At 36.9% G+C, this 13,330-nt stretch overlaps 1 protein-coding gene across 1 annotated transcript; it reads right to left on the reverse strand.

The window, feature by feature from the left end:
- Positions 1-3,082: 3,082 nt before the first annotated feature.
- LOC137631168 (protein FAM200C-like) lies at positions 3,083-12,826 on the reverse strand. Its single transcript, XM_068362888.1, has 4 exons — positions 12,694-12,826; positions 11,647-11,697; positions 4,045-4,665; positions 3,083-3,507 (listed from the first exon to the last, which is right to left on the reverse strand). Exons 1-4 carry the CDS (start codon positions 12,824-12,826, stop codon positions 3,083-3,085), a joined length of 1,230 nt encoding a protein of 409 aa, XP_068218989.1.
- Between the last annotated feature and the right edge of the window lie 504 nt (positions 12,827-13,330).

Here is a 13,330-nt window from a genome sequence, read left to right on the forward strand (position 1 = left end):
AGTTAAAATCGATATTATGAAAGAAGTGACTTCTTTCAGGATTGAGTTTTAAACCACACACACACATATATGTATGTATGTATGTATATATATATATATATATATATATTTATACATATATACATACATATTTAAATACATACATATATATATATATATATAAAATATATAGATATATATATATATATATATATATATATTTTTATATATATATATAAACACAGATATATATATATATATATATATACAGATATATATATATATATACATATATATATATATATATATATATAAAACTTGTAATTTGTAATTGTTGTTTAGAATGGCTAATAACAGAAAATATACATTTTAGAGTTCAGAGTAGAAATTAAATCTTATTGGAAGGCTCTCAAAGTAAAATTTTATTAATTAATTTCTATTTCTTTAATGTAAAACGATTTTCATAATATCATCCAGTGTTTTGATCAGTCCATGACTCCGGCAAATCGAAAATGTAAGATTCAGTAAATAAGAATAATAATATTCCTCTATTTTGAAGTAGGTGTAACCTTTTTTCAGCTTTGACCAATACATTTAATGCTTTCTGTTATCAGTCAATAAGGAAATTGTGGGGAAGGATATCGTTAAGTAAATAATGACTGTTTTACCTAATTTTTGGGGTCATAGCAAATTAGACAATAAATTTTTTTTTCTGATTTCAATAGGTAAGACAAAGCCATTATTATTATTATTATTATTATTATTATTATTATTATTATTATTATTATTATTATCATTATTATTATTATTATTAATTGGTAAGCTACAACCCTAGTCGGAAAAGCACAATGCTATAAGCCCAAGGGCTCCAACAGGGAAAAATAGCCTAGTGAGGAAAGGAAATAAGGAAAAGGAGATTTTAAAAACAGTAACATTAAAAAAAGTATTATTATTATTATTATTATTATTATTATTATTATTATTAATAATTGGTAAGCTACAACCCTAGTCGGAAAAGCAGAATGCTATAAGCCCAAGGGCTCCAACAGGGAAAAATAGCCTATTGAGGAAAGGAAACAAGGAAAAAGATATTTTAAAAACAGTAACATTAAAAAAAGTATTATTATTATTATTATTATTAATATTATTATTATTATCATTATTATTATTATTAATTGGTAAGCTACAACCCTAGTTGGAAAAGTAAGCCCAGGGGCCCAAAAGGGAAAATAGCCTAGTGAGGAAAGGAAACAAGGAAAAATAAAAGATTTTAAGAACAGTAAAATTAAAGTAAGTAATTATTATTATAATTATTATTATTATTATTACTACTAGGCAAGCTACAATCCTAGTTGGAAAAGCAAGATGCTATAAGCCCAAGGGCTCAAATAGGGAAAAATAGCCTAGTGAGGAGAGGGAAACAAGGAAAAATTAAATATTTTAAGAACAGTATACAGTAAAATAAATATTATTATTACTAGCCAACCTACAACCCTAGTTGGAAAATAAAGATGCTACAAACACAAGGGCTTCAATAGGGAAAAAGAGCCCAGTGAGGAAAGGAAACAAGAGATTTTTTCCTTTTTTTTTATTCTGTCCTTATTTTATTTTATAATCCTTTTCAAATGATTTTATCCGTTATATCTACTATGTATATACAGTATAAAAATAAATGTTAGTATTTTCTTTATTATCTCCGCTATATAGTAAAGAAAAGTGTCTGGTTATATATGTAAATATATACATATATATATATATATATATATACATATATATATAATATATATATATATAGAATTATATATATATATATATATATATATATATATATATATATATATATATATATATGTGTGTGTGTGTGTGTGTGTGTGTGTGTTTGTCTGTCTGTGTATATGTATATATAATTGTATATATATATATATATATATATATATATATATATATATATATATATATATATACACACCATCACGCTACACTCTCCCCATCCCTTAGGTAGTGAAGAGGCAGAGTAGCAGAGTAGTCATACTCTGGTGAGACGGGGTGTGTGTGTGTGTGTGCATATCTAGCTAAATATTTAGAAATTTTTGACGGGTCGCGTACACTAGTAAATCATGCAAGCAATCTGGAATTTGTACTATTATATCGTTCTTCAAAAGCATTTGATATCACGATGACCGGTTCATATACAGACATTCACACTAGAATAATTTGCCCCTTCTCGGCGGGCGGTCTTTGGAAGGGAGTCTGTATGAATAGAAGGGACTAGATCTCCTACATAGACACCTCCTTCCCCCTTCCCCTACCCCCCAATAGATTAGGCAAAGGTTCAAATGCCCCAAGTACCTACAACAATGTACCCTAATTTATGAAGAGTCCAGGCCCGGAGCCTTTTCAAAACTCGAATGATGGGGCGGATGCCTTTTTTACAATTTTTTGTTTACTTTTTTGTCCTTTTCTTTTTTGCCAGTCAGGAAGGAAGGAGTGGGGGGAGGGGAGAATGTGTCAGAGGAATGACCGCACGTCGATTACAACTTGATTAATTGAAGCATTATTGATTGAAGGGTTTCAGTTTCGTGCAATGTTTGAGGGGAGGGGGGGGGAGTGGGGAGGGGTGGGGTGTGTGCCTCAGTGGTGGTTGGGTCGGTTCAGAATCAGTGGTTCTCAACCTTTTACTACCATGCCCCCTCCACAATTATTTTTTTATCGCCACGCCCCCCCCCCCCTTGCATATAAAGATAAATTTCACTTGCAGATTTTATATGAAAAGGAATAAAAAAAGCCTTATGGGTTGTATAGTCAATTTACTAAGTAGGAAATAAAGTGAGATAATTGACATTTTCACTTCTACAGGATAACTTGCTTAACTTATTTAGTGAGATACCTGACACTGCTTCTTGGATACCAGATCTTGAATACGAGGTTTAATGTTAGAGAGTGCACAACGTAAATCATCTTCCACATCCAGGCGGTTTCTGTATTTTGTTTTTATAGCAGTGAGCGTAGAAAATGCAGTTTCACACAGGTACGTTGATCCAAACATTGTTAGAACCCGAAGAGCCTGATGTGAGATCAGAGGGTACACAGAATGGTATTTAATTCAGAATGTCTCCAAATCCAAATCGTTGAATTCATCCTTAGCTGTGGAATTAAACTTTAACTCAAGAAACTCCTCGTGAATTTCCTCAGCAACATTAGCGAATTCACACTGAAAAGGATTCCTAATGAATTTCCAGGATTCACGCATGTCATCTATGTCTGGAAAGTATTTCGTGAATTCTGCTTTCAAGCTGCTTAGATGAGTGATTTTAAGGATCTTTAACTCAGGGTCAAGGTTACCATGAGTGAGCCCAGAATCTAAGTTCCTAAAACTGGCTGCATTTCCCTGCTGAATTCGACATTTCCAGAGGTCGAGTTTGGCCATGAAAGTTCGAATGGTGTCGTGGTGAGAGATGATGTGGATATTTTTCCCTTGTAGTTTAAGGTTCACTGCATTCAAAGATTCAAAAATATCCACCAAGTAAGCTAGAATTATCTGAAAGCTGTCAGACTTAAATTAGTCATGAAGGGCTGCCTTCTGCTGTGAATCTAGAAATATTATTACTTCTTCTCGTAGCTCATAAAGCCTTTCAAGCATGTTTCCTTTTGATAACCATCGTGTGTTTGTGTGAAAAAGCAGGGCTTCATGTTCAGAATCCATATCCTTACACAATAATTTGAAGAGACGACTGTTTAAGGCTCCAGATTTGATGAAATTTACTACCTTTATAGCCACGTTTAGAACATCCCTCATTTCATCAGGCAAAGTTCTGGATGCTAAAGATTCACGGTGACTTATGCAGTGTGTACTTATTACAGAAGGATTTTTTTCTTTCACCTTTGTGATGAACCCAGAACGCAGGCCAACCATGGCTGGGGCTCCATCAGTACACACCCCTATTAGTGAGTCCCAAGAAAGTTTATTTTCCTTAAAAAAGTCTGATGTAACTTTAAAAATGGCTTCTGCTGTTGTACAACTTTCCATGGGGCAACAAAACAAAATTTCCTCCTTTATATTGTTGCCTGACACAAAACGAGCATACATCAAGAACTGAGCACACTGAGCGATATCGGTCGTTTCATCAAACTGGATTGCAAAAACAGGCGAGGCTCTAACTAGTTCGAGTGTTTGTTCTTTGATATCTTGAGACAGTTCATGGATCCTTCTCTGAACTGTATCGTTTGACAGGGAAATTTGGGAAAGCTTATTTGCACTATCTTTACCAAGAATGAGTTGAGCTGCACATAGTATACTTGGCTTTATGAGAGTCTCTCCAATGTTATGGCTCTTCTTGCTCTTTGCAATCAACATGGAAATTTCATAAGAAGCCTCAACAACCTTTGATGATTGTTGTCGAAATACCCCGCTGTCATCCATTTTCACTTGCTTCAAGGTGTGTTTTTTTGTTTCAAAGAATGCCTTTGGCTTGTCAACTAGACCAGGATGTGCTGTTTGCAGGTGGCGTTCCAAGCGTGAGGGTCGCATTCCATCATTGCTCAGAGTCTTGTAACATATCACGCACTGTGGGACCTCTGTGTCACCCTTTCGGAGGGACACAAATCCAAAACGAATATAATCTTCGTTATACTTCCGCTTCTTGGCACTCATTGCAACGTAGTTGGAGTGAAACTGGCAAAACGTATCTGCGATCAAGATAATATGCATTTGTAAATTAAGGTATTTTTCACCTCTTGATGATAACCACCACAGTATGATTATCACAGCTACATGATCAATGAGTGAGAAGGACAGAGAAAGAGGGAGAAAGATATATCCAAAATTTTTTGAAAATTTTGAGGCTAAACACGAGATTGGCAGAAAATTGAGACAATATAAGAAATACATCCAGCCTTGGACGTTAAATTAACCTTGAAGGAAAAGAAGAAGGAAAAAAGGAGAGGAAATATATATATATATATATATATATATATATATATATATATATATAGAGAGAGAGAGAGAGAGAGAGAGAGAGAGAGAGAGAGAGAGAGAGAGAGAGAGAGAGAGAGAGAGATACAAACATTTATAACTAAATTTTATATACATACATATATATATATATATATATATATATATATATATATATTTTATATATATATATATATATATATATATATATATATATATATATACACGAATCTCTCTCTCTCTCTCTCTCTCTCTCTAATACAGCCCTATATATATATATATATATATATATATATATATATATATATATATATATATATATATATATATATATATATATATGTATATATATATATATATATACATGAATCTCTCTCTCTCTCTCTCTCTCTCTCTCTCTCTCTCTCTAATACAGCCCTACTCGCTGACTCTACCTCTCTGACTCGGTCACTGATCATATGGTTGAGATAATCATGAAGTGGTGGTTATTAGTACATCTTCTTTTGCAAATAGTAAAATTTGAGACCATTAACTTATGATTTTTACAATATGAAGGAAAAATAAATAAAACAAAATATACATCTTCAAAATTTTGCAGTAATCTTAGCAACGGTCTCTCAACATATTTCGGTATATTGATAAACATAGAAACTGATATATTTTTTTTTTCAAATAAAGGACAATAACCCCACCAATGCAGGGCAGCCCATCAACGACACAGGGAAAACAAAACTAGTCAAAAATAATTGATAGGAAAAAAAAATTTATCCCCAGAATATATCTCTCCCCTTTTCTTTCATTCACATTCTCACAAACCTGACAATGTTAATGGGTCGATAAGAAACTGAGATAATGTACCTCAATAATTTCGCCTGTAGAAACGGCAAGGAAGGAATGTTCAAATACTTTCGGACATGTGTGGTAAACTGGGAGTGTTGACAGGGACTGTGTTGATAGTGTGTACGGTGGGACTGGGTGTGAGAAACGGATCTCATAGCTCACCAGTAAGGGACACGTATTATACACGTCCACGACAGGCAATGTACTCTACGGTAGCCTACGTGGAAAGATAAAGCATGAATTAGTAACGATGATATTACTTTATTATATAAAACTTTTACCATTATTATTATTATTATTATTATTATTATTATTATATTTTTTACTATAATGTCTTTTTTATTTAACTGATCTAGTCTAAAATAACACAACTTATTTTTTTTTCATTTATAGCTGCATTTTTCTCCTGAGGCTCACGCCCCCCTTTGAATCCTCTTGCGCCCCCCTAGGGGGGCATGCCCCCCTGGTTGAGTAACACTGGTTCAGATTGTAGTTCCTGTTGTTGTTGTTGTTGTTGCACATTTTATCGAGTTCAGTGAAGAAATGATTATTGTTGTTGTTGTTGTTGCTCTTTATCTTATCGATTCCCACGAACAAATACAGCTTTGACAACTGCTAGCTGTATCCGAACTCCTTTACTTTCGGGGTGACAACTCGCCGAAGTCTGCTTTTGTATCCATTCTTCCCAGACGGACCTCCTGAACTAATCATCTATTCACTCGAACAAGATCAAACCTTCTTGGGTCTTTCACACTATACCCAGCCATTCTCAGCTCCCCTCTTGTTCCGTAACCCCTTTCGTTTTCTTTATATCAATGGAAGTTTAAAGGTTTAAAGGTTTCTCATGAATGGCAGAGGCAAGGGACAGTGACATTGCCCTATCAAGTAGCTACTCGATTTCATATCTCCTCTGTAACCCTTTTCATACTCTTTATAAATGGAAGTTTAGAGGTTTAAAGGTCTAAAGGCCGCTCATGAATGGCAGAGGCAAGGGACACTGATATTGCTCTATCAAGCTGGACAATGCCCTAGAGACTGACCATATATGTAAATGAGCAGAGCGCAAGCCCCCTCTCTACCCAAGCTAGGACGAAGGAGGGCCAGACAGTGCCCTAGAGACTGACCATATATACATATGATCAGCGCGCAAGCCCCACCTCTCCACCCCAGCTAGGACCAAGGAGTGCCAGTCAAAGGCTGCTGATAACTCAGCAGGTAGACCTATAGGCTCCCCCAAACCCCCCATCCTTAGCTCACAAGGATGGTGAGGTTGGAGCGACCAAATGCACTAACGAATTTGAGCGGTTCTCGAACCCCAGTCTGGCAATCACCAGGCAAGGACGCTACCACCAGGCCACCACACCAAAAACGACATTCGTTACCTTCTGAAGTAGCTACTCGGTTGCATCTCTCCTTTGCATGCTCCGTAAATAGTTCCTTAAGGAACAGCGGAAGTAAATAGGTTTTTGTGACCACAAGAAAAGGGAAACGAGATGGATAAAATTACGCTCTTCGCTCTTATGCTGAGATTTGGGACGCCAGCCTTTGGTGGTCAACGACGCGAGTAATACTCTTTAAAAAAGGAATTGAAATAATTCTTGAACCTTTGGTGTTGGTGTAGAGACGTAATCATTAAGGACATAGGATAGTGTTAGAGTAAGAGAGGGTGAATGAAAATTGAAAAGAAATGGGAAATGATGAAGATTAAAGAAATATTCTATCACGTCAAATTGAATATTTGTTTTTGTTTTTGTAAGAGATACGGTATCATGTGAGTTACTGATAATTTTTCTTATCAGTTTCATTCAATATTTCTTTTGAAAGGGATAAATTATGAAGGCGAATTTGAATGCTTTTTGTAAGAGTAGAAGAGACTATTTAGCTATGGTAAGCAGCTCTTCGAGGAGAAAGACACTCCAAAATCAAACAATTGTTCTCTAGTCTTGGGTAGTGCCATAGCCTCTGTACCATGGTCTTCCACCGTCTTGGTTTAGAGTTCTCTTGCTTGAAGGTACGCTCAGGCACACCATTCTATCTTATTTCTCTTCCTCTTGTTTTGTTAAAGTTTTTATAGATATCGACTATAAGGTTACCTTAATAAACTTCACACTCTTGTCTTATACCTGAGTTATCCCTATAATCAATTTATCAATTAACCATGAGAGAGAGAGAGAGAGAGAGAGAGAGAGAGAGAGAGAGAGAGAGAGAGAGAGAGAGGTATATACATAAAATTAAAGGCGGAAAAATCAACATTCTCCATTATTCAAGTTTGTTTAGATTCAATAAGACAATCAGTCTATATCTTCATGAAATTGAAAATATAAATGGATATATGTATATATATATATGAACATATATCACAAGCACACGTGATTTTAATTAATGTAAATATCACCCAAGAATGGCATTTAATACCGAATTCTATCTGGGAATATATATCCACTTGGAATTCATTTTATGGTAACAGCTTCTGGCCGGGTGGGGATTCGAACCACCACCTGTTCGGCTGGAGACTATGCCTGCAGTGACCATGCTCAGTCGGCATGGTCACTGCAGGCATAGTCTCCAGCCGAACAGGTGGTGGTTCGAATCCCCACCCGGCCAGAAGCTGTTACCATAAAATGAATTCCAAGTGGATATATATTCCCAGATAGAATTCGGTATTAAATGCCATTCGTGGGTGATATTTACGTATATATATATATATATATATATATATATATATATATATATATATATATATGTGTGTGTGTGTGTGTGTGTGTGTGTGTGTATATTGAAAAATAAACAAGCCATGTTTTCTGATATTATTATTATTATTATTATTATTATTATTATTATTATTATTATTATTAAAAAAATAGCCTAGTGAGAAAATGAAATAAGGAAATAAATAAATGATATGAGAAGTAAGGAACAATCAAAATAAAATATTTTTAGAAGCAGTGACAACATTAAAGCAGATATTTCATAGGATATATAAACTATAGAAAGACTTATGTCAGCCTGTTCAATAGAAAAATGGTAAATGAGAAGTTTTTACAAATGAACATAACATTGATTAAATATAAAATTGATTAAACAATTTGCAGACATTTTGTGGAAATTACTGTTTTTCTTCTTTTTTTTTTTTTTATCAAGTCGACTCAGTAATGACCAGGTCTACTGTATGTAGTTGGCGAGGTTTGTGGGGGGTGGGGGTGGGGGGTGGGTGGGTGGGGTGGGGGGGGGGGCGGTTGCGCAAAGGAACTTTAATGCTATGGCCTAATAAGGCCTAAGGCACCCGACTCCCTCTAAAGTTTAAATCCTCATCTTTTGGAGTCGAATGACCTTGAAAATTGAAGTAGAAACATCGTACCTTGGATTCGCACTCGTATGTGACCTAACTCTCACGTCTTTCGCATTCGATGTATCAACTAACTCTCACGGCTTCCAAGTTATTTCCATTGATTTAATACTATATTTGGCGTTTCGACTAATTCTCACGACTTTGAGGTTATTTAATTTTATTTACTACTGTAGAATTTCTTGTGTAAAAATCTATTTTCATAAACACACATCTCAATGCAAGTCTGGGAAAAGTCTTTTGGTTTTTCTAAAAGAAATTATTTCTATTTTCTCGTAAGCCCACATACTTTTAGGTCTACTCAAATCTAAATATCACAGAGCACAAAAATTAATAGTAATCCTATTAATAATTAAGATACAGTTGTTTTATCGTCTATTTTATCTATCTTCTGATGAATTAGTAATACGGTCAGGAATTTGAGAAGGTTAGTTTTATATATTTCAGTATATTGGAATTAAAATGCAAAGAAATTTAATTTATTTCGTGAAACTTCCAAATGTCTCTGATGTTAAATGGAATAAAAAAATTAAGAAAATCTACATGAATTTATTTTCGTAAAAGATGAAAATTTAAAACATTATTCTGACAAAAAAAAAAAAAAAACATATATCAGTAAAATACTCTTCAAAGATTTATTTAATGAGTAACAATATCCAACTAGAAAATAGAAAGACTAATAAATTTAAATGTTTTTTAGAAAAATTTATTCTGAAAACATCATAATTCTCTAATTACTTGAGAATGTATGCAACAGACATATCTTGTAGGTCACTTGGTTTTCATTGTGTGACATTATTAGGAAAGCATACCCTTTTATTATTATTATTATTATTATTATTATTATTATTATTATTATTATTATTATTATCATTATTATTATTATTATTATTATTATTATTATTATTATTATTATTAGTATTATTATTACTAAGCTACAACCACAGTTGGAAAAGTAAGATGCTATAAGCCCAAGGGCTCCCACAGGGAAAAATAGCCCAGAGAGGAAAGGAAATAATGAAATAAACGATATGAGAAATAGTGAACAATTAAAATAAAATATTTTAAAAACAGTAACATCATGGAAACAGATATTTCATATATAAACTATAAAATGACTCATGTCAGCCTGTTCAACATAAAAACATTTTCTGCAAGTTTGAACTTTTGAAACAAAATAAAAGTAAATTAATCAAGTGTTTTATGTTAACATCAGATGTGTCATTTAACATCGTAAATTCTTATGCAAATTATAACCCTTAAAATCTCAAAATTTGTATAAAAAAGTTAAAAAAAAAGCCCACATTTTTCATATATTATATATACACTTGGGTACATTATTCTATCCTATTTCTCTTCCTCTTGTTTTGTTAAGTTTTTATATTTTATATAGGAGATATTTATTCTAATATTGTTAATTCTTAATAATACTTCATTTTCCTTGTTTCATTTCCTCACTGGGCTATTTTCCCTGTTGGTGCATCTCGAGTTTATAGCATCCTGCTTGTCCAACTAAGGTTGTAGCTTAGCAAGTAATAATAATAATAATAATAATAATAATAATAATAATAATAATCTTACAAAGCTAAAACTTTATAAGTATTGATAACCATAATAGAAACAATATCACAAACTAGAAACATTGACTATCAATGTTTCAGGTGGGTGACCAATTAAATGGTAGACCTGTGGATTAACTTTTCTTAATCCCATATGCTTGGCGCCAAGACCTAGGAGGATTCCTTTTTCCTCCAAGGTCATGACCCTGATATATAAGTCGGGGATAAGATTATTGAGCACAGTCTCGGCCCAGCTCTCGCGCCGACAAGAGCTCTCCAGCCTTCTAAGTTCAGCAGCACCGGACTTGGCAACACCTGGATGGGTGGACTTTTATCCACACAGTCACTAGGACCTCTCAACTTTGGTTGAAGAGGCCGCATATAAGAAAGAATCCAGTTATTTACTTTGGCTTTTTTGCTAATTAAATAACTGTTGTTGACCTCAGTGACTAGCTCAATTCCATCCAGTATGGCTGATGATGGGCATGACAGTCTCCGCACCTACAGAAGGAGTTTGTACCCCACTTGGATCAATCCCTGCAAGAATGGGGCTCAGCAGTGCAAGTGCAATCGCTGCCAGAGGTACCAGAACTACAGGCAACAGCTAGCAGACCACATAGGGTTCAAAATAAGGGACCCAACGGTGCTCTCCCACAGGAAAACATGCAGTTGTTTTCAGTGCTATACCCTGATACTTGAGAGCATCTACCACTTCCTACAAAGGAAGCACAGGCCAGGATATATGGATATACCATCCTACCCTCCACAGCCTCCTTATCCAGACATTTTTCAGAGGAAATACCGGGTGCAAGCACGGTATAAAGAGACAGTCTCTGCACCCAGTTGCAGTAACTCTCTCCCCTTTGAACGGGACTGTGACTGCCAGTCATGTGTGTATGCTATCTGGAGCAACACTGTAGGCCACAGCTCCCCCACTCATGCCAAACCAGCTAAGGACTCCGAAGACTCACCTATCCCAGAGCCACCCACTCCATCTCCAGCACCAGCTGTCCAGAAGACACCTGAAAAGATGGAAGCAGAGGACGCTCCACTCACCGCAACTCCGGAACCTGAGACCAACGTTTCAACCACGGCTCTAGACCTGACTGCACCGCAACTAGCAGAACTGCACCCTGAGGATTGCAACTGCACTCCATGCCTCTCACAGCTCCTAATGGAGGCTCAGGCAATCACTGAAAATGACCCAAGCTTGGACCTAAACTTGGCCGCTGCTGAGGGACCACAACCACCTGTCAGCCAACCCAAACAGCTTGTCAAATTCAAGATGGCAGCTGTAGAAGGCTCACCGTCATATGCAGCAGTTGCTGCTATTGCCACCGCCAACCCTGGCATCAAGATCACAGCCAGGGCCAACCTAAAAGGGGATTTAATCATATCCCCGAAGGACCTTGCCAGTGTCAACATCCTCCAACAGGAAACCTCCCTGACCCTCCTGGACCCCGAGAAGAGACTCAGACAGGCAGTGATCTATCGGTTTCCTGTAGACATGCCACTGTCATTCGTCACCGACTGCAGCAATGTTGCAAAAGCCGAGAGGAAGCTGGACCACCGCAAACTTCCCACCAAGGAAGTAACAGTCACCTTTATTGGGCAAGTCCCTAAAGCACTGGATTTGGGCCTCTGGGGAAAGTTTCCCATCAGAAGTCCAAAGCGAGAACCACTGCGCTGTTACAACTGCCAGCGCTATGGGCACCACAAAGAAGAGTGCAGGAACCCTACAATGTGCGGAGTCTGCAGCTACCGCCATCCCACACAGGACTGCATTAACGCACATCAGAATGGGACAAAAACCCAGGCAAAATGTCCCAATTGTGCGGGACCTCACCATGCATGGAACAAGAATTGTCCTGAATTCTTGAAGAGGCTACCAACCCCACTGGCAGCCCCACCGACCAAACCTGAGGCTGCACCAAGGCAGACACCTAACAAACCTGAGGCTGCACCAAGGCAGGCACCGAAACCCCAGCGGATTCAGCGAACCAGGCCTCCCAGACAACAATCCGAGACTCCTCCTCCAGGAGCCCCTACTGCAGCCACGGACCAAGAACCCAGCGCTGTTGTTAGCCCAGCTGAAGTGCCAACCTCCAGTGCTGTGAAATCTCCTCCCCAACCCCCAGCAATATCTGCCATCTTATCCCTGGCAGAGGCCCTGCCAGTGGATACCTTGATCCCCCTAGTACTGCAACTACTAGTCAAAGTCTGCTCCCTTGCTAAGACTCCCTCCTCTGTAATTCATTCCCTCCTCAGTCCCTTAGTTTCACCCTCCCCGGTGCAGAGATAGGCATCTATGCTTAAAACTGCCACTTTTTCCTACTACTCGAATTCTTCCCTCCTCTCCCAGTCTCTCCTACTTACTGGGACTTACTGCTATCAACACTTTTACCTACTACTAAAACCTTTCATTTCGGCTCCAAATGGTCCTGCTTTTTGGTCCACAAGGTCATGCTCTTGGTGCTGAGCGACCACACTGGCAACCACGCTCAAGGGGCTGAGCAGTTGCAAGACCTATCTTTGCCAACCTGGCGACTATGCTCAAGGGGCTGAGCGGTCGCACCTGCAGCTACGCTCAAGGAGCTGAGCGGCTGCAAATCCAGACATGAGAGACTGGTACTGCTGTGACACTATTGCCTACTT

Source organism: Palaemon carinicauda, chromosome 3 (assembly GCF_036898095.1).
Source record: "Palaemon carinicauda isolate YSFRI2023 chromosome 3, ASM3689809v2, whole genome shotgun sequence".
Lineage (NCBI taxonomy): Eukaryota > Metazoa > Arthropoda > Malacostraca > Decapoda > Palaemonidae > Palaemon > Palaemon carinicauda.

Excerpts from the sequence above, each read along its gene's own strand:
- LOC137631168 (XM_068362888.1), bottom strand. The coding sequence starts at position 12,826 with ATGGCAGATATTGCTGGGGGTTGGGGAGGAGATTTCACAGCACTGGAG. Across the intron at positions 11,698-12,693 it reads TGGAGGAGGAGTCTCGGATT|GTGTCTTCTGGACAGCTGGT; the intron begins GTTGTCTGGGAG and ends CCATCTTTTCAG. Across the intron at positions 4,666-11,646 it reads AGTGGGTGGCTCTGGGATAG|ATACGTTTTGCCAGTTTCAC; the intron begins GTGAGTCTTCGG and ends TCTTGATCGCAG.